This window comes from Leguminivora glycinivorella, chromosome Z (genome assembly GCF_023078275.1).
Source record: "Leguminivora glycinivorella isolate SPB_JAAS2020 chromosome Z, LegGlyc_1.1, whole genome shotgun sequence".
Taxonomy (NCBI): Eukaryota; Metazoa; Arthropoda; class Insecta; order Lepidoptera; family Tortricidae; genus Leguminivora; species Leguminivora glycinivorella.
In genome coordinates, this window is record NC_062998.1 from 15,464,079 (window position 1) to 15,487,106 (window position 23,028).

Below are 23,028 nucleotides of genomic sequence, written 5' to 3' on the forward strand. Positions count from 1 at the left end.
TGACTCTATTCGTTCCCACATGTATAATTCAATAAATAAATAATAATAATAATGTTGCTGATTTTCTGTTGGACTAATTTCTTTGACGGCCAAGCATGAAGAATGGAGGTATTTACCTCTAGGAATAGAGGTATGTACCATGTATGTAGCTCTATTCTTCATGCTCGCAAGTATCTCGCATGGAGTACCTAGTTGACAACAATATACGTCGAAAGCAAATCGAAAGTCATCGAATGTCAGTGATGTAAACAAGAAGTAAATATTTTATGCCCAAAACACTGCAAAAACAAAGTAGATCGACAATAGAGCATTTGAAACAATAAAATAAATATACCTTAGGCAACCGGGACTAGCACCGTCGAAGGCGGAACAATTGGCGAGTAGGTTGCGGTTAAGGTGCAAGCAAATGTCTGCTTGAAGGCACTCCGGGAATCCTTTCAATAGGCTCGACGTGTCGATGCCGTTCGTGTAGCTCCACGCGTGTTGAAAGTACTCTTCTAACCTCTGCCGGAGTGGATTCGCGATCTTTTCGCAAAGTGAAAGAAAATATTAATGTCAACAGATTTTACAAGTTATTATTCATTAAAATATTTAAAAAATAGGCATTACCTGATGGAATCGAATGAATTCTCTCACTCTTAATATCTGTGTATGATATCTAGCAGTCCCTGAGTACAATCTCTGTATAATCGCTGATACGTTTCCAAATATGCTAGCGTACATGAGAGCTGGAATACATATCAATAATATACAGTTAAGATACGGATTTATATAAATAAAACATCAGTAAAAATACAGTGCAATCAATTCGCTTTGCAATGAGTAATTAAGAACTACCAACAATTAATATTTCACGTATACCAGAAGCAGCACGCTATAGAGTAATTACTAACATCCAACCAGCATCACGAATATTGTGAAGCCCTTTTCCATGTCAGTGTTTGGAGCGACGTTCCCAAACCCGACACTCGTCAGAGATGTACAAGTGAAGTACAGAGCGGTGATGTACCGAGATCTGAAAACAGAGACCCTCAATGTATAAACTGATCTACAAGTAAAATATATGACACCTCGAATGAATTACCTCATAGACGGTCCAGTAGAATTGTCGTATGTAGCTTGAACATCGTTAGCGAGAGCATCCAGCCAGCCAATAGGAGCGTGAAGCTGAGGACGCTCCCAGCTGCCTATAGCGTACCTGTTACGAAATATATAATTACACAATGAACGTGATATACTGAAAACAGTGTACACGATATTATCTAGATAAATGATCTCACCACAAACAGGCTAGCCAGTGCGCAATGAGCACAAAAGTGGCCATAAGCAGGAGAAGGACGGCAGTGCCATATTCGGAGTACCGGTCAATTTTGCGAGCCACCCGCACTAGCCGCAGCAGGCGCGCTGTCTTCAGCAGACCGATGAGCGTCGTCGTCTGCAACCACCACACACAGCTGAGAACCTGCGCTAGCGCCCCAGCAACGTAACTTAGCCGCAAACCGAACTCAAGCATTGTATGAATCGTTTGCGTATATTACTATAAATAGCATCAACGAGGCTTTGCAGCGAAAACCACGCTAACCAAGCAAGGTGAGAATTATTATAAAGTTGCCTATGATTATGCTATGCGAGAGTTTCTCGAGCTCAACCAAACTTAGATTTAAGGGTTTGCAGTAATACAAGCGATTAGTTCAAAACTATAAAATTAGCTGGCTTCATACAGAATGCAGTGCATGTACCCGTTTTGTACTTGACGAATATTAGGAACAAAGTTGTTTGTATTGGGTTCTGATATGATAGAGTTATATGTTATATGGATCGTATGGGCGAGGCCACTAACGTTTATCACAACCTCTTATATAATTTTATTATATATGTGTAGTAGGGGGAGTTATGAAGTGGCATTTAAACAGGTATAATCCATATATACACCTTGTATATACTTACAACGAAACATACATAATACACCTATTACTAGAGTGGTAATAATTACACACTGATTAGGCCATTAGATGGTGTAATTTGTGTATTGTTTATTAGATATAATGGTTAATAGTTATCGTCATACAGTTTTAAATTGTTTACTGTGTTTATAAAAGTTACTGACAAGCAACGATAAGACTTATGTACCTACTGTATATATGCACGATGCAATGTACAATAATTAATAATATTTATCAAGTGTATCACTATAAATTCACCTTACTTTCTTACGTCTCTGTGTATGCAAATTAAACCACTATCTGTTGTTATAAATAAAGTTATATATATTACCTACTTTAGATAAGTTTCCAGGCCCACGTTTCAGAAATATGCCAAAACAAGTCGTTTTGTCGTTGCATTGTCTAATAAGTAAAAACCTAAGCCTAACCTATAAGCAGAGATCGGAAAAATTTGCGTCATTGCTCGCAATAATGTGGACATGTCTCCAAAATTAATCAAATAATTATTCATTTAATTAATTTCTTACTTGACATATAATTTGATTCCTAATAGTCAATAAATACAAAAGTTGATGATGTTGTCGACAATTTACAGTTCATTTCACAACATTTCAAATACATTTTGGTTGTAATAGAGAATTTACAGTCTTCTTCAAATTCGGGCATGTTCGCGGATGCAGGGGTGCCTGACTTCTTTGCCATCATCAGAAGTCGGGTAGCAGGTTTCTGGGAGAGATTGAGAAGCTCAGGCAATCTCATACTTAGCACTATCTCCGAGAACCTGTGTAACCCCATTTTTCGACATTGGTCATCCGTTCACCAAAGCGAGAATAAAAAGTAAAAATAAGACTGGCCTGTCGACTGAAGCAACTCGTAGTGTAAGTTTTATATGTATTGTTTTTTGTATATTTTATATGGACCTATTGTGTCTGAAATAAAGTGATTTTATTATTATTTCTCTTTATTCATTTTAATTCTTAGGCTAGGTTTTATAATATGATTATAAAAGTAAAATACAAAACCACATACAAAACAATACAAAATATATAAACACATTATAAAAAACCTAACCTAGGGTGCCGCCAGCAGCGGGGCAGGGCCCAAGCTGCCGGTGGTTAGGGCTGCAGAGAGAGGAACCGTCGGACTATCCGCGCCGTGTCCAAGATCACCGCCTTCTGCATCTGACCCTTGAACCAACCACCTAGCGAGAGTCTCTCGAGATGTTGGTCGAAACTCTTCGCTATGATGGCGGTTATCTCGTGAGCCAAGTCTAGGTACTTACTGGACTTGTCCTTCTCGGCTTTCACGAGATTCTCATCATGGGGGATGGTGATGTCAACGAGCACGGCCCGACGTTGCGGTCGATCTATTATCACAATGTCAGGCTTATTGGCTACAATAGTCCTGTCAGTGATAATAGATCGATCCCAATAGAGCGTGGCACGACCATTTTCAAGAACTGGCGCAGGTAAGTACTTGTAGTACGGTACTTCGCGGTCCACAAGGCCGTATTGAAGAGCAAGATGCTGGTGAATGATCCGGGCTACGAGATTATGTCTGTGCAAGTACTCACCGTTAGCAAGATGAGAACAACCGAAAATGATATGCCTGAGTGATTCTTCGGGACGGCGGCATGCCCGACAAATGTCGACCGTACCGTCCTTCAGGATATATTTCCGGTTATTATTATTATTATTATTTACTGTCGAATATACTTTAAGTAAAATAAGAAATATATTAAATAATCTGGACAGTATACCCGGAGAAATAGGTAACCGTTTGCAAACTAAAATGAAAGCTGTCCTTCACAGAAATCCCGATTTCGAGGTTATCGCCCACAACTTAGAACAGAAAATAAACTCTGAATTATACTGGAATAATACAATAATATTCATATAAAACTACTTAAGTTTGCCCCATTAACATCAGTGGATTGCGAGCGGAGTTTTTCAGCACTTAAGTATGTTTTTGATGTAAAAAGAAATAGACTGACTGCTGAAAACTTGGAAAAAATAATCAATCAATCAATTATTTATTCATGATAATTACAATAAAAATACATAAGTAAAAAAAACAGAAACAGCAAATAAAAGAAATTAAAACATACAAGTTACCACGAAATGGCCCCGACTCAGCATAAATGCTAACTCGATAAATACTGATTATTTTCTTTAATAAAACTTTTGTATTTATTGACTAGGAATCAAATTATATGTCAAGTAAGAAATAAATTAAATGATTAATTATTTGATTAATTTTGGAGACATGTCCACATTATTGCGAGCAATGACGCAAATTTTTCCGATCTCTGCCTATAAGTGAGAGCCTAAGTCAAACTGCTAATCGTTTGTAACACCGTAACGAACGTGACGATAAAAATCTTTCTCTCTTGCTGCTCCATATTAATACGATAGAGATTTATCGTATCGTACACTAAGGATCGGTTGCACCAAACCGCCAGCCACCGAATCTAGAATCCGCATTTTTTTGTATGGGAATTTTCATAGAGCTCTCTGTGCGACGTTGACGTGTCTGTTAATAAAATTGTAGTTGATGCAACTGGCCCTAAGGCGCAAACGATTTCCATTTGGGCGTTCTGGGTGGCTAGCCGAATGGCACAATCGCTCACGAAACGCTCACGAAACGAAGCGCTAGTAGATATCTATCTCTATCGCGCTTGCGTATTGGCGCGACAGAGCCAGCGGTGTATCGCTTTCGTTTGGCGTCGGAGAAATGCCATTCGGCTACGGGGCCAGATCCAGGCTTTTTAATATATTTGAATTGGCGGGCAAGTACGGTAGCGTGAAAAACCATATCACGTCAGGTCGCCCTTTGCGCGAGGCAGCTATTTATGCTAGGTAATATACATATATCGTATTATTATACTTAAAATTATACATTTAGTTACAAGTATTATAATCAATGAAGTCAGTTGTAAATTACAAATCAATTTAGATTCAAATTAATGCCTAATCGTAAGCACTTCTTTTTCTTCAATTAACAGATCATAGTTAAACACAAACGATGTCATAGAGCCTGTCAAAATGAGCCAAAAAAAATTAATTAAAATAATTTTTAAGAAAAAAAAAACCGCCTTCCTTTGGGATTCTGGTGATAAATACTTTCAAATGTTGGATTATGTTATCAATTCGTCTGTATATTTTTTAATGTTTGTTATTCGATATCTCCGTCATTTCTGAACCAATTTTGAAATCTGGATGATTCTGAAGTACTTACAGATGAGAATGATTATCAGAACGGAACTCTAACCAGGGGCGGCTCACTCTTCATCAGCAGTTCCACTGCACCAAATGTCACTGTTCTGGACGTAAGTGCATGCTGTTCTTATAAAAATACCAAAGTCACTATAAGTGTGCCGTTCAGATTTGAGGAGTTCCGTTCTGACCATCATCAGCAATTCCACTGCACCAAATATCACTGTTCTGGACGTAAGTGCATGCTGTTCTTATAAAAATACCAAAGTCACTATAAGTGTACCGTTCAGATTTGAGGAGTTCCATTCTGACCATCATCAGGAGTTCCACTGCACCAAATGCCACTGTTCCGTACGTAAATGCATGCTGTTCCTTTAAAAACACAAAAATCACCATATGTATGCCTTTCAGATTTGAGGAGTTCCCTCGATTTCTCCAGGATCCCATCATCAGAACTGGGTTCTGAGAAAAATGGGACCAATCTGTATGCATATACATTCAATAAAAAAATAATAATTTCAAAATCGGTCTAGTAACGACGGAGATATCGAGGAACAAACATAAAAAAAAAAAAAAAAAAAAAAAAAACATACAGACGACTTGATAACCCCTTCCTTTGAGATTTGGAAGGCGGTTAATAAAGAGGCAACACAGTTTTAATATTGAAGAAAACAGGCCGACACTACAATGTTGCCACTTCTTAATTTCTACTCCTTTTGTCTGGTCCTAAGTTTGTATCATCATCATTTCATTTTATTTGTATATTTAAATTAACACAGTTTAACAATTTAGCATCAGTTAGGTACCAAAAAACTGTGACTGACCATCTAATAACGGTTTACCGTCGCGTAATGGTGGAGAAAATAAAAAAAAAAACATGTAAAGTTTTTTATTCGTTGATATAGGTACCCACTACGTCTTTACAAAGTTACGTTTTGATTAAACTTTAAAATAAAGTCACAGAATGAAATATAAAAATGTAACTGATTTTTTTTTTACTTTTAGGACGCATTGCATTTAAAGATTCATAAAAACTAGACAATATTTTAAAATAACAAACCTGCATGGTATAGGTAACCATTTCACGCACTGGCCGGTAATAAAAAAATATGCCAATTTCACTCGTCTTTTGTTTTTTTATCATGTGAATTTTTACGACCGACTATTATGAAAGCAGATCGCAAATAAAATTACATTTATTTTATAAATCTTGGAGCTCACACTCTAAACTACCTACTACTGAAAACGGGCTGAGTCTAATGAAGGTAAAATTTATATTTACCGAAATAAATAATTTTAGGGTTTTCCAATAATGTTACAACTTAATCCTTGTCTTATTTGAATGTCGCTTTTTTTAGGGTTCCGTAGTCAACTAGGAACCCTTATAGTTTCGCCATGTCTGTCTGTCCGTCCGTCCGTCCGCAGATAATCTCAGTAAGTTCAGTAACCGTTAGCACTAGAAAGCTGAAATTTGGTACTAATATGTATATCAATCACGCCAACAAAGTGCAAAAATAAAAAATGGAAAAAAAATGTTTTATTAGGTACCCCCCCTACATGTAAAGTGGGGGCTGATATTTTTTTTCATTCCAACCCCAACGTGTGATATATTGTTGGATAGGTATTTAAGAATGAATAAGGATTTACTAAGATCGTTTTTTGATAATATGTATTAATATTTTCGGAAATAATAGCTCCTAAAGGAAAAAAAAGTGCGTCCCCCCCCACTAACTTTTAAACCATATGTTTTGAAAAATATGAAAAAATCACAAAAGTAGAACTTTTATAAAGACTTTCTAGGAAAATTATTTTGAACTTGATAGGTTCAGTAGTTTTTGAGAAAAATACGAAAAACTACGGAACCCTACACTGAGCGTGGTCCGACACGCTCTTGGCCGGTTTTATAAACTGATAGTGAATAATGCGGCCCTTTTTTAACTTTTGAAATAAAAGCTTTGGTAATTGATGTGGCTTGTTTTATGGACGTTAGGTGCTGCAGTTTTTTCTGCTTGCACGGTGGTGGCCTGCAATGCCTGCATAGGCTGCATATCACGAAGAGGCACACGCAGTAAGATCATATCGGTCGGTCGAAGTCGACTTCAAGATCAAGAATTGGATTTCAAAATGTTGAGGTCAGTGACGATATTTTATTGGTTTAAATTCACGTTTGACAATGAATATTAGTTTTCCAATCGTTTTACCCGTGGTTATTCTACCGTAAGAACCTAGTTTTTGTTTTACTTTTCACCTAGTCAATTATTATGACATATTAAACACTTCTAATGGACCTGACTTAGTCTAATGGGATAGTACAGTAGAAATAATCATCCATTTAAAATGTCAGTGTTTTACCATATCTAGAGCCAAAGATAAACTGAATTTATTTGATTGATATTTGTGGCTATTAAAATTAATGGTGTCATACACCTCATACCTGGAGCAAAAACACGTCATTAATATTTTATTAGTTTTATGTACTTTCATAATATAGGAAAATTAGTTATAAAAATTACTACCTTAGATAGGTATATAAGTTTAAAATACCATACTATACATACTAAGTAATTTTGATTTTGAAAAAATATTGCCTATAACGTTGACATTCCAATAGGAAAACGGGAAATAGGTTCTATGGTCATATGAAAAAAATGGTCCTATTAGTCCTCTTAATGGATTAAATCTTGCCTTCGGCTCCACAGCAAGAGCTGTGTGTTGCTTTTGGTTTGTTTAAGGGGTAAACAGGCATAGGGCGCAATTTTTTGTATTGCGTGGTGGCTATTGTCTAAACACCTACTTATTTAAAATTATCCGGTCAGTCGGTAGTGACCCTGCCTGCTATGCCGCGCTCCTGGGTTCGAATCCCGGTAAGGGCACTTATTTGTGTGATGAGTACAGATATTTGTTCCTGAGTCATGGATGTTTTCTATGTATATAAGTATGTATTTATCTATTTAAGTATGTATATCGTCGCTTAGCACCTATAGTACAAGCTTTGCTTAGTTTGGGGCTAAGTTTGATCTGTGTAAGGTGTCCCCAATATGTATTATTTATTATTATTATTATCAAAGATATAATTCTTATATAAATAATTACATATTCAGTTAATTGTGTAGTTAGCCACTTGTATGTTTACATTATATCAATTCATTTTTTTTATACTACGTCGGTGGCAAACAAGCATACGGTCCGCCTGATGGAAAGCGGTCACCGTAACCTATGGACGCCTGCAACTCAAAGAGTGTCAGTGTCATAATAAATACTTTTCGATTCATATATAATTCAGATGTTTAAGAGTTGTTTGATGAGGTGATTAAAACCGTGTTTCTTATGATTACTAATAATTATGATAGCGACTAAAATCGGTTTTGTCATAAATGTCAAAATCGTTACAATCGTTGTAACTGACGACTCAGAGATATTTTTGTTTTGCGAGGGTGTCGGTTTTTCTTACGACAAGAGGTAATTGTGTCCATTTGGTCAGTATGCTGCTGGCAGTAATTGCTGGTGATGATACTGATGATCTCATAGCCTACGTATATTTTAAATATAATATATATGTAATCTGGATGTCTTTTTTTTTTTTTATACAACGTCGGTGGCAAACAAGTATACGGTCCGCCTGATGTAAAGCGGTCACCGTAACCTATGGACGCCTGCAACTCAAACAGTGTCACCTTAAGTACAGTACATCAGTAAATTATTTTAGTATACTATTGTTCTAATCAGGCATAACCTAGTTCTTATTGTCAAACATGCTTTGTACTGTTTTGATACCAGCAGCCGCCGCAACCAGTAGAAATCATGTCAATCTGGTGTAAACCAATGCATTCAAAAGCATCTAAATTAATGTAAAGTGGCCTTGAAGTTGCGACAGATGACGGTATATAATATATATTTGAGTTTTTCGGCACGAGTACGTACACTTTTGTATAAGCGACTAAGCTACCAGAACATGCATAGTCGAGCAAACGTCTTTTTGTCGGTCTGTAAATTAACACTTTGATTCTGATGTTGCATTTAATTTATTTTGATTTAATATATTTATTATAATAACCGTTCATAATCAAGTAATAAAATGATATTTAACGATAGAGGAAAGGAAAGGTGTAAATTAAATAAAGAAACATCAACAAAGGTTTATTTCATTAAAAAAATCCAATGTAAATAATACCTACCTACTATGTAGCTGGAATAGGATACACTCTTAAAATAAAATGCAACTAAAATTAATTAATTAATTGGGATAACAACAGACTCCTTGCATCACATTATATAACATTATGTAGGTATAGGTACCTATACTTAGTAAAATACTATAAATCTTTAAAACTGGTCGAGAAGGTAAACTTTTAAGAATATTATCACCTTTTTATTAGCTAGTGATTAGCTATTAACAATTTTTACAAGTCGTTACATATTTTTTGCATTATTAACAGTGAATTGAATTAATTATTAACCTCACATGCTTCCGGTAGCTAGAGCTACTCGTACGAGCTTACACAACTCTGAATCGCTTCCAGTAGCTATGACTACATAGCGGAGTATTGGAATGTTTGATGAATTTTAGCAATTTAAAGCACTTTGAGGGCGATTTTTGAATCTCGCATACGGGATTTTGTCACTAAAATATCGGTTGAAAACGGTGACTTGCTTATTATTTTCAGTGACAATTTTCTGAATTCGAACGCGTGAGACTCAAAAATCGGCCCGCTTTTATGAAAATCTAAATCACGTGAGTAGTTAAAATTATATTAGCATCTCAAAAACTCATATTACCGCCTTAAATAACAATTCTCCTCAATAAGCCACTTTTTTAGTTTAGTTTTCATGTCTACGGTGAACGTTTAGCAACTTAAAAAAAATATATATATAAAAAACAGACCGCTCAAAACAATGAATTTATCTCCATTTATTAGTATATAAAGCGAGTGAGTATCTGTACATACAATGCCTCAAGGGCCTATTTTAGATATAAGTTAGCTATTAAGACGCTACGAGAGCGAAAATGCTAAAATGGAAAGGAGTCCCCCTTTCAATTTGGGAATTATAGTTAAATATACTAGTGTTATTAACTAGATTTATCGAAAAAAAAACGCCCATTAAGAACAACTCAGTTAAAAGATATTGCGAAAAAATCATAGAACTTAATTTAGATAGAAGAAACAAATTCATATACATATTTGTATAGGGGCCGAGCGTGTCAAATTTTGTACTGAAGTTGATTCTTGCCTGTAATTTTAAATATGTCTCAGGCTCTTGATTGTTCATATTTTTTGTGTTGTTGCAATTGAATATCACGTAATTAGGCATTTTTTATGTTTTGGTTGACTTCAACTTACAAAAATTGACGCCCGAAAGCTGCAAGCTGCGAGTAAAGACGGACAACTCAGTGGATTTCACTGAGTTCATTTGACACGCTAAGTAGATACGTTTGCTTGATCTATGGTATATATGACATCTGTGGAAAAAATCTTTAAAATTGAGGTTCTGCTCTCGACTGTTTCCTCCTTCAAAACTTATTTAAACGGAACGAAATTTGAGAATCTGAATAACAATGAAATAATCTGTGTCGTTTAGATTTTTTGGCTAATTTTTACCGATCTTGAGTATTTTTTTGAGCCATATTGAAAAAGGCCGTTTTTAGAAAATTTTGATTGGCTCTAGCGTCTTTTAAAATAATAATAGCAAAAAAATCAAAGCGGTCCGACACAGATAAAAATAATAATAATCTGTGTTGAAATAATCATTGCTCTACCTTCAAAAACCAGGGAGGAAATAGTCGAGAGCGCTTGAATGGAGAATTGACCTGTATCGTATCGTCTTAAGTTTTACGCTTAGTCTTAGCTTCCATATTATGTAAATAAATGCTTTTTATTCGTAAGGTACTACCTACTTTAAAGACAATATGAAACATACTGAAGGCTCCAAGCTCCAACAAGGCTTAAATTTGTCTGATGTTATCTCAATAGTCGAAAATAGAATGCCAATTGAAAACAAAATTAAATGTAACTTAAAATAGTAAAAATGTTACGGAGGGTATTCTTATAAATCCTTAATATATATATACCGATACGAAGGTGGGTGGGTACGAGAAATGTTGACGAAATGCAGGAGCCAGTTGGAGTTATCGGGATACCCAGTCTTAGTTACTAGAAGCTCGCTGGCCTGAACGGCCGGTCCAACTTGAGCTCGAGGACAAGTTTAGTGTTATCCTTTAGTTTGAGGATCATGTACATAGACAGACAGGCTACAGTGTAGATATTGGCCTGAATATACGGCGACAGTTTTAGTACACATAATTATAAACGCACCAGAGTAAGCATTGATAGTGTCAGCGTACATCTAACATGGAATAGTGATAGGTACTTAGGTATTAAATTAAAACGTGTGGTTGAAATCGTTCTGCAAAACACTGTTCGCATAACTTGTGCTTTTTCATGTCGTGACTGCAGGCGACTGTATCGATTTGTACAAACAAAGGATCGTCTGGGAAGTGTGAGCGTATTTGCTATGAAGCTCAGTGCGGTTTGTGAACTTGGCACTTTAAAAAAGAGAAGCCCATGATGATGTTCCAAACGGTAGATATATACGTACATGGTTAATGTGAAATCACTGCATAATTTTTTTAAATGAACAAATTACGTATACGTAGATGCAGAGTTGATAAGGAGGTGATCCATTAAATTTGTTATGTAGGTTTTTGCATTATTACATAGCTCTGAGTATCATTATTCCAGAACAATGTAAGATTCCTGCTGGTGTAGAGTAGACACGAAATTATATAGTTATTCTCGTATGCGTGAATTTAAATGAAAAGGTGAAGGCCCTCCCCGAGGTGACCTTGCTGCGACAGTTGCGACCGCGACGATCGTTACCACCACGGTCAAACTTTAGCTGTCCAACTTAGGTATTTAAGTGTTACTCCAGTTACGCGTCTACATACTTATGATGTATTAAATTAGGCACTTTAGTGCTACCTGCATTAACCAGGCGCATATTTGTATTATGTAATAATTTCAGCTTAGAGTGATCTTACAAATTCATGAGATTTAGGTTGGTTGGATACGTGGATCACACCGATCGATTTGAACTTTATACTCATATCTACGCTACGTTTTCATATCTAATTAATTAGGTATGTGCTACTCTAGTGAGTTGGAGTACAAGGCATTCTAACTATATAATAATTGAGTTGAGCAGTACTGCAGTCTTAGAGATAAGATTAATTGGGGAGTGAGCGCCGCCGAGCGCACTAGCGGGCGCAGGAGCGGCGGCGGTGGCGGCCGGTCGCCGTGCGGCGAGCGGGATACGTACAAACATGTTGCTCAAGGGAAGCGTCCATATCTTCCATTAACGAAATGCTTAGTGGATTTAAACGGCTAGTGGAGATTATGAATAAAATGTCAACTAAAATTTATGTAAGAAAATCGAGTGGCAGCAACAAAAAAATAATTCTCAAAGATGGTATACCTCATCACTTTCCAGCCCCTGCTGTAACAAGAAATGGTATTACAAATTCAATACGCACCCACCTTTGGGTTTCACCACCGAGCTTAAGACGTAACATGAAACATCACTCAAATATCTGCGTCCAAATCAAATAAAATTGCATATTTATAAAATGGACGACTACTTATAATAAAAAGTACACCACTACACACAAATTATACAATATTGCGTACAAATAAATTGACATTGCTGTTAAATAAAAATCTAGTGACAAATGTTACATATTTAGAATCCATATTAAATTGCAATAAATAATCAGTGGTATGAAGTGAAAACTGACGACGATTGAAATAAGTATATTCACTTTTTAGTTTTAGATTGTGGTTGATTTTGCAGATTACAGTTGCAGAATATGCATTCACTACGGATACCTACGTGATATAACATCCAGAGTTCCGTTTGTCCGAAAACGTTTATCGATTTAGATAAATGTGGTTGCAATAATTTAAGATTACGATTGAAATGTTCAGAAATGCAGCGGCAGTCGCCACCTTCTTGACCTAGTTCAGCGAGCCTTGCGACCCCTTTCTCCGCCCGGCGCGTGAACCGCGAGCGTCGCGCTGCGTCGCCCTTCCTTAATCTTGTTGCTACTCATATGGCTGCAGTTTTTAAGCAGGAGTATTCAATTTAATTTAGAACTTGTTTACGTAACTATGACCTCCATCGTGTACCTAGGCGTCAATATTTCGGACAAAAGACAGTCTGGTGAGTTGTTGTCATCTAATTCTAATGTGTGTTTTTGGTGTGTGATATGAACTTAACATCATAATGGGTAGAAGGATGTAAATGCAGCTCACTTCGTCGGTGTCGGTGCCGAAGAGCAACAGATCGAAGGGGATGGCAGCCACAAGGTCGATGAGGAACCAGCCGCGAAGGTAGTGCATGGCGATCTTGGCCGGATCGGATTCCACTTCGTCGGCCGCGTTCACATACGTCGTGCGAAAATTTATCAAAATGTCGATTATGAAGGTCACGTCCACTGTAAGAATATTAGTATTTCTTTAATCAGTGATTAATCATCTTTAAAATGTACTAATTTAATGATAGCAATTCATACCGATCATATCAATAATGACAATGGGATCCTCGCCAAAGCTCCGCGAGCGCTTATCGAAATCAGGCTCATTGAGTTGAAACGCGGCGACGTATGGAGTAAATATTGCAGTGTAGATGACCAATATTAGGATCAACCAATCCCAAGCGGCCTGAAATTATTGATTATTGGAAATTAATAAATAAAATATTAAATAACATTAAATTACCAGTATAGGTACAGTTTAGGATAAGATAAAGAATGAGTATATCAGAGGAAGCCTGAAAGTAGCACCGATAGTAGAAAAAGTAAGAGCGAATCGACTAGCATGGTATGGACACGTAATGCGGAGGGATGAAAGGCATGTGACGAGAAAGATATTACGAATGAATGTGGAAGGTGGTGGAAGTAACGGGAGATAAAAACCGAAGAAGAGGTGGATGGACTGTGTGAGACATGATATGGAACTAAAACAAGTTAATGATGAGATGACGAGTGATAGAGATGTATGGAAGAGAAAGACATGCTGCGACCCTAAGTGACTGGGATAAGGGCAAGAGAATGATGATATAGGTACAGTTTCAACGAGATTGACTCGTAAAAACAAGAACGTTAATGTAAAAAATTATTACAGTGAATGTATTTGCATGTGCATCGGTTTAGTTATCAAAAAACAAAGAAATAAATACCTATCTACATAATAGTAAATTCTTACCTTATAAGGAGAATGGTGAAGGATAGTACAGGGAGGAGAAGGCTGAGTAGTTCCCTTGTGGCCTGCTGCGGTACCCAGTGACAGTACCTGCGAACAACGTCGTCGTTACTTCATCAAATATTGTTCATCACTGAGTTCTTTAAATACTCTCTTTGCTTTACGAGTAGGATATATTTATGATGCCTCAAACTAAAACGAGACGGGACGAGACCTATATGCCATTATGTAAAGAAGGAATCACGGGATAGCTCGGACACTTTACAGAACATAGCATATTGGCCCGCCCCGTCCCGTCTCTTCCCGTTCAAGCGTGAGTAATCTTATGCTCTTGCAACAAGAAATATAAATCTGTATTACATTCCTCTAATCAAAACACTACGGGTATGCTAAGTTTTACAGCATGCTCGTTTATAATGTTTACTGAAACGGTAGCGGGGAGAGAAAATAGCAAACTGAAAAAAAAGTTTAATCCTGTTACTTTTAATTCCTTATTAAATCTCCTTAGGGGAAGAGTTTTTTCACCACACCAACTGGTAAAGATCAATTTTGCTATTCGAAAACGGTTAGCAAAATTGCATGTTATCCACAAGAGGTACAGTAATTTCATACAAATTTTAACTTGATGCCCTGAGCGGGTTGGTAAAATTTTCCCACAAATAATTATTTTGAATCATAAATATTGAATAGATTGCTGGATTTGATTTAGTTTGATGTTTTATAGTCAGTATTTTATTCGTGTTGGTGTGGTGAAAAATGTTGTGTTTCCCTCGGTGGCAAAGTTTGTTTAACCTAAGTGCCTTGAAACCCTCACATCGCTCAAAATTCCACTTTTTGAATTGGAATATTGGAATCTTTCGCTTGCTCGGGTATCAATATTGACACGTGCGGTTAAACAACAACTTTGCCCCCTTGTAAAACAAATAACTATTAAAAACGCTGGACATTTTTGTGTAGTATTAGCGTTTTTCTGAGTTTTTCAAGATTGAAATTAGAAAAATATATTTTAACTCTCCGTACCTGGTACACATTTTCATCATTTTTCACATACATCAGAATGACTGTTTTACAAACTTTAAGCAAACAAATGGCTTAAGATAAACCTTGATCATCATACATATTTTCGTGCCATTTTAACTCCTCACAGAATTACTAAAAACTCAGTTTATTTTTTCTGGGTTTTGTAGCATTGAGGAGGTAGGTATGCGTATATTGACAAATTACGTGACGGAGTGTCGCTGATTGTCACAAATTCATGAAAACTTATGGAATGTCAAACAAGGAACGGGATCGAATTTCACTCCATAAGATTTAACATGTAACACCCACAAAATAAGGGCATCACCAATAGTGCAAGTAGTGAATGGCTTTAATATTAACTACAGTTTTAACCTATGAATGTTTCTGTTCTTTGCTATACGACTAAAATAAATTAACTACAGTACAGCTATTGTCCGTTGTATGCCTTTTCCATATCAGTTAAACCTACGTATCGTGGTTGGTTTGTTAACGGTGTGAATGGGAATGAGATAAGAGTAACTTTAGTTAAGTCAGTTACTTTAAATTGTTAAAATACATGAAATAACTTTATTAGAACTGTATTCAGAACACTGTCAATACTGTCATGTCCAGTACCGTTTAACCCTTAAATGCATGACCTTGACAAAGATTTATTCAAATTTGAATTTTGACATGCTGTCTATACACCGTGTTTCACTTAACACTAAAAACCTGAAAACAGTTTGTTCAGAATCGAGAGTAGAATCGATTGAGCTATATCTTGATGGGGGTAATATTTTTATTTAAATTAGTATTATTAATTATTTTTTACGTGTCCATTCTATTGTACTCGTAATACAACATTGTGTATATCGCATTGCTAGAGGTTGTTTACCTTTTTTCAGTATTTAGGGGTATTAATACTGGCGGGTTACTTGGACCATTATTTTTTCCGCTACTAGTTTGACGTTGTTTGTCAGTTTAATCTTAATGTTTATCATAAGTCATAACAAATTGAACTCGTACCTAATTACAACCTTGTCATATTGAATATTGAGTTTATTTGCTTACTGCGATTACCTGTCCAATTTGAAGTTTACTGTGACAAAGCTTTAAAGTGTTTTACAGTGACATCTTAACTGTCTATTGGTAAACCTTATGTCGTTGCAGTAACGTACACAAATAAATAGTGTTATGGTTTATGATGGTAGTTAGCAATTATTTTATTTAGTGAAGAGCTAAAAGTCAAGTAGAGCTGTACAGAAAATTAAAAATTCAATTAAAAAAAAAGTAACGATCAGATTAAAAGATGAATACTCTAGATGAGTTTAAAAAAATAAAAATCAGTTGGGGTGTCTGTGGTTTTGAGTGATACCGGAAACACCGTGTAGAGTCAAAAATGCATGATGAATACATACATCACTATGCATTTAAGGGTTAAAACTGAATAGATTCTTACTTTTAGCAACACCATATAAATTAACTGCCACAAAATGAGCAGATTTAGTAAGTAATAAAAATATGGGTAGCATTTTCGTCCGTCACGTCAGATACCTATATATAAGGTCCTAATTTATTAGTTGCAGATATTTTAACACATGATACTTTACATTAAAATAATTAACTTTAAATATAAATTAAGAAATCTTTTCATGTAACTTTTTTGATTTCATTTTCCTAACAAAAAATTAATTATAATTTCGTCTAAAAAAAATTATCATGTGCATTATCACATGTCACAATAGTCAATAACACTGTCTGTCATGTCAACAATTGTTTGTTGTAAATGTCGTAAAGGTTCGGCGGGAAAACTGCACATGTCATTGAAGTGGCCAGTTACAGTTCAGTGGTACGTAAAAGAGGTACTAGAATCTGTTCAATGAGTTTTCATTTAATAATCACATAAACAGGGTGTTTTTACGTAGCAAATTTGTTTTTCCGTTTTCTCCAAAAAAACATCGTAAAAGCTATAATGTTTCACGGTTTAATATACTCCAGAGACCGAGTACTATCAGCTGTAAAAATATCTGCATCTAATAAATTAGGACCTTATATACACGTGAATACCTACCCATTAATTAAAAAAGTCATTGCAACGTTAAACAATACATTATATGTGTGTAACATACCTACTAATATGAACTAAAATATAGTAAAGTGTATTAGATTGATCACCAACTAATTGTAATTTACTTTTTATAAACGTTATAGCTGAATAATTTACCTATGTGAACAGTGTGCGTAGCCGGATGCACAAACGCTCACGAAACGCTTACTATAATATCTCTTTCGTAGCTATCTATCTCTATCGCTCTTGCGTATTGGCGTGACAGAGCCAGACTACCTTTCTGAGGCGTTTCGATTTCGTTTCGCGTCGCAGAAATGCCATTCGGCTACGGGGCCAGAAATCCACAAACGATAGATTTGTAGGTTATTAGTATGTAGTAAATCCAGCAGCTAAATAATGGAAAGTACGCATTGGTACCACCAGGATGAAACTGACACATACACGAGTGTATAGTCAAGTAATTTGTTTTCTATGCATCTAATTTTTTGCCATGTTCCATGTAGGTCCCTATAGAAAGCAAGTTACGAAGACCTCAGCCAATATATGAGTTTGAGGCTGTTAAGGCGGTCATGGTAGTGGCTAATGTGAGGTTACGAGAAATTCTCAAATATGTAATGATATTAAATATATATGGGGATGTATGGGTTAAATTGTGGCGTAGGCGAGAGGCTGGCAACCTGTCACTGCAATGTCACAGTTTCGCTTTCTGTCTCTACTCTATTTGCCAAAAGTGGCACTGAAACTTGAGTAGTTTCATGTGCTCTGCCTACCCCTCCATGGGATACAGGCGTAATTGTGTGTGTGTGTGTGTGTGTGTAATGATATTTTCAACACTCAAGCAACACGTTTTAACATATACTATAATTAGTAATTACTTAACTATTTATTATACGTTTCACTACCTTATCAATTGACACGCTGCATTAGGCTTGTGTCGTTCACGAACTATGAACTGTTAGGAATAAAATCCCATCAATGACCGAAATGAACTTAATCTTTCCGTGGTCTGAGAATCGGTCTTTGCTCATTTAGTTCAGTATAGGATCGGCGAGCGCGAGCGGTTTGCATCGAGAACGAATGTGTGACTGCGCCGACCGAGAGCGAGAGCTACTTAGCAGAGCAACAAAAAACGTCAAGTTTTCATATTAAACTTCGGTTACTTACCTTTCGGCCCGGAATGTTACTATCTGTGGACTATTCGTATAATTTTGACACTATTCGGTCCCATTCGTTCTGATCTTTCCGACCGCAGTGGTCGCTGGTCTGGCTGAACTAAATGAGCAAAATACCTAAAAGAGCGAACTAGTTCATGGGAGCGATTGAACGAGATCGGAGCGCTCCGATCAACGAACGAAACGGCACAAGCCTACGCTGCATAGTTATCCCATTACTAAATGTCACCTTTCATCTTAAGGGGCTCCATACGGTTTTCATCGATTTTCGATATGTTTCGAGTTGAAACTCCTAAATTTGCACTACAGATAGAATTATAAGACAAGTGGTCTTTAATTTATATTTATTTAGAATAATCGAAAGAAGAAGTAGAAAATTCGCGCAGGGAATCACCTTAACTATTTTAATTTAACGCAACAGTGTTAAGATTTAACTCGTCGTACCTCGAAAATTTTTGCTTCTTAAATAGTGTTATTAGACTATGTAATGTACATACTAGGTATTGTTCTGTACCTTCATCTCACGCTATATTAAATGCTTCGTTTGTCAACTGTTAAGTAACGTACGTAGAGTAGACCGTTTAACATCTATAACGGGGTAATCAGTAGGTAAGCAAAGAGATCTCTATTACCTCCTTGCCGATAGTTGGTAGTCCGTTGAGACCATTACAGGGTGGTTCGAGACGTACGACGCTCTTGCGTGAGCCGCGGAAACCGGTGTCGCGCACGCGGACTGAGGAGCGCCAAGCGGAGGGCAGCTGGTCGTCGCGGGAGCCGCGCGCGGAGGCGGTGCGCCGCGAGGTGGTGAGCGCGGCGCCCGCGCCGGCGCCCGCGCCCGGCGGCGTCACGATCAGCGGCACGTCGGGGGGCCCGCGCTCTTCCATGCCGCTGCCGCGCCAACGCTCTCACCGGAACCCCCCGTGCTCGGATGCCTCCAGGTGCTCACATTCCAGCACCGCCCTCTCGAAAGCCGTGGCCGACTCCAGTAAAGCGATTGCCGAGTTTTGCATAGATGCGTGACTCGTCTCTCCGAATACTCACAAATTAAGCTTTCTTTGGTATTTCCAGGATATGAATCCCTGAATGCTTATTATTCAGATCAGTGAAACTGAACTGCTTTTGTACACGAGAAGAGTTTTCAGTTCTGACGATAGTGATTTATGTATGTTTACAATGGTATGGTTTTGTGATTAGATATTTAACATTTTCTAGAAAGTAATTGATAAAAAACAATAAAACAAATTGGAAGAAAGTAATGTTAGTTATGCATCAAATCGTTAGATGAGATTCGGAGAAATTATTACTAGTGGTAATATTTCTTCGAAGGCCACAGAAGAAGCGAGTATGTCCTGTCATTTGAAAGAAGCTAGATATGCATAAAGGAGCTATTTAACCAGTCCCCCTCCCCTTAGGCAGTCCGCCGGAAAACCGACAAACAACATAAAGCTCCTTTGTTCGCGGACGTTTCTCCGATTTTACTATCTACGGGAACATACAATATCGCCAAATATAAACACAAACAATGAAGACATATCAGTTTGTATAATAAATATTAGATCTTTATAACTATTCAAAATGATGTTGACGTTTAATGATGAGGGAGTAGGGTAAAAAAATCAATATGCGTCAGCAAAATATTTTAAAATTTGATCTTTAATTTGAGGGTATTTTCAAGAATATATAATTGTTAGTGTTGTCTGAATAACATAGCAACTTAAAACATGAATTTGCTCTAGTGTATTAATGTACACTATACAACAAATAGTACTCATATTTTGACTGTATTTCTAAGCTACATAACGCAAAATCTGTTTTTGAGAACATTTATTAATGGAGAGGACTTCAAATTGTCTTCAAGGGGCCCTGCTATTTTGTTACATACACGATACTAACATGAGGAACCCGAAGGATTTTTTTAATTACGCTTTTCTGAGATCAAAATAAGGAAAACATTTTATGTGATTAACACTTTCGCTACCAAGAACCCGACTGTCGGGTTCTCGTAGAAGCGTAATGGGTTTTATGTAGCGAAAATGTCGTAGCGCCGCGTAGAGCCCGGTTTCGAAAGTGTTAAATTTCACCAAACATTTTCTTAAATTTTTTTTTGTGTTTTCGAATGTATTTTCACCTTAAAAGTACATCTTATTCGTAAACCTGGCACCTAAAATCGAAATTGACTTTTATATTTAAACCTACTTTTGGCAATGAGTTTCAGATATCTATCAATAAGGATAAGTAGTTAGATTATGCCCCATAATGCCATTATCGCTATCAGTATTAAAATATAGCATTTTGTACTAAAATATGAAATAATCACGAGTACTTAGTTTAATTTTTTTTTAAATTGTAATAACTCTAAGACTTCAGAAAATCCAGAAAATGTATTTGACTTCTTAGTCTTGAAATGTGATCAGGAAAAGGTCCTCAGTTAAAATTAATCGTTTTCCTCATGTTACACCGTGTATATCAAATTTACATAGTTATGAGGTCTGAATAGAGTCCAACTGTATCTGACATTTATCTAAATTGTGAAATCAGATATCTCATAAAGTTTTGGAGACGTTTCATGTTCATTTCGTATTAGAAGAAATGCAATGTTTTTTTAGAATTGTCACAATATGATATCTGACTATAATAGATAGTCGTATGTTCCGTCATAACCTGGTTGGCAACCTGCCAGCACCCAGACGTGGTTTCTACACGAAGATACAAATCGATTAATACTAGTCTGAGAGGCTGCAGATCTTTGCTGCTCACTTCGCGGTTTGACTTACTGTCGTCATTACTCACAATAGGCTAATTTTAAAGTCTATCTTATATTATTACTTACTATCCAATTAACCGATTAAACAATAACCGATATTTTATTATCAATGGAATACCGCAAAAACATTTTTAAAGTTAAGTTCACTTAATCAGGCCAAAAAACATTAGCCACGTTAATCTATAGATTGTCTGTGCTTGACGTCAATTGAATTGAACACAAAATTTTCTGACATTTAAGTATAAGGCATAAAGTTCATTATCTCAGTGATTGACTCGATATGAAGTTAAGTTAGGTTCTATGATGGTTAAGTTTTCGGTGGCCAAAGATAAAAAAGTATTACTTACATTTTTAATCAAAATACGTATTGTCCCAGAGCTGTAAGAACCTCTTTTTGACACATGACAGCGTCCACAATACGTAAACTCGCGCAACCTCATGAAATTTTAAATAAAATCCTGTAATAACATTAAAAAAAACCAAGTACTTAAAAACAATATTTCGCTTACTTTAAACATAATCTAACACATGTTACATTTTTGCGGATCTTCGTTAGTGAGTATTTTACGATATTAATTTATCTTGCAGGATTTACTTATTATGTCATTTATCATTCATTTTTATTTTTAAACTAGTGCTGTGGCAGAGTCTATCATTTCGATTCAAATGACATTTCAGTAAGTTGATAGAACATAGGGCCTAATCGATTCAACCAACTCGAAATTAATCGTTAGATTTGGCAAACGATTCGTCTTAGCCACATCGCAACATACTTCAAAACAAATGTGTCAAAAATGTGAACTTACAGATCCGGGACAATAGTCATCATACACTTTTAATACCCGAAATCTATAAACATTGGTTTCTTATGTCAAATACTACAGAAAACAATCATTTCTTGTGCCAAATAAGAGTCTAGTAGTCTATACTAACCGAACCACATAAATGACCCGATTCGAACGTCTTAAATTATAAGTACGTCAAATGCTGGACTGCCACGTCTGACATTAACATCGACATCTTAGCAGTATTGTTTGATTACTGTAGAAAGTACATGTACTGAAAATTTTATTTTGAAAGTGACGACGCATATCACAGCTACGAACTATACGATACGACAAACCGATAACCGCTACGAAGTGCTACGCCGTAGCAAATATTTGTGTAATAAAACAGCGCAGAGCGTTTTTTTTTAATATAATACTTGTATATTTTATAAAAAATGTGGGATTGAATTACATATTATAATACTTTACAAAACAAACTACAATATCTTACATACTTATTTGAGGGTGATATCAGCTGATATGTAATGGTAACACAAAGTACTATTTATTTGATAATGTGAATATGTATATTCCTATTTTGAATTAGCCAGAATTATTGTAAACAATGGTGTAGCCGGTGCTATAAAATTTTTGCACCATTCGAGGTATTAAAATTGCCGATATTTTACAAGTTTATTAAAATTTTTTACATATTTCATTACACAAATAATGACTCTGTTTAAACGAAAATAAATTTTAACGCAAAACGTTTTGGTATATTTATTGAAATTAAGAAGCCGTTTTTGTCGGATAGTTTGTTTATTTGGTTTGTGGTATCACTGTGGA

The 23,028-nt window shown here is 36.2% G+C and overlaps 1 protein-coding gene across 1 annotated transcript in view; it reads right to left on the minus strand.

Moving 5' to 3' along the window:
- LOC125241758 (potassium voltage-gated channel unc-103-like) overlaps nucleotides 1-23,028 on the minus strand; it is a 52,645-nt gene that overhangs the window by 9,716 nt on the left and 19,901 nt on the right. The window contains exons 2-9 of the mRNA XM_048150374.1: nucleotides 14,416-14,502; nucleotides 13,725-13,872; nucleotides 13,465-13,646; nucleotides 1,281-1,435; nucleotides 1,085-1,198; nucleotides 894-1,015; nucleotides 610-728; nucleotides 335-525 (exon numbers count right to left, since the gene is read on the minus strand). Of these exons, the coding sequence (XP_048006331.1) occupies nucleotides 335-525; nucleotides 610-728; nucleotides 894-1,015; nucleotides 1,085-1,198; nucleotides 1,281-1,435; nucleotides 13,465-13,646; nucleotides 13,725-13,872; nucleotides 14,416-14,502 (1,118 nt within the window). The remainder of the gene's footprint in view (nucleotides 1-334; nucleotides 526-609; nucleotides 729-893; nucleotides 1,016-1,084; nucleotides 1,199-1,280; nucleotides 1,436-13,464; nucleotides 13,647-13,724; nucleotides 13,873-14,415; nucleotides 14,503-23,028) is intronic.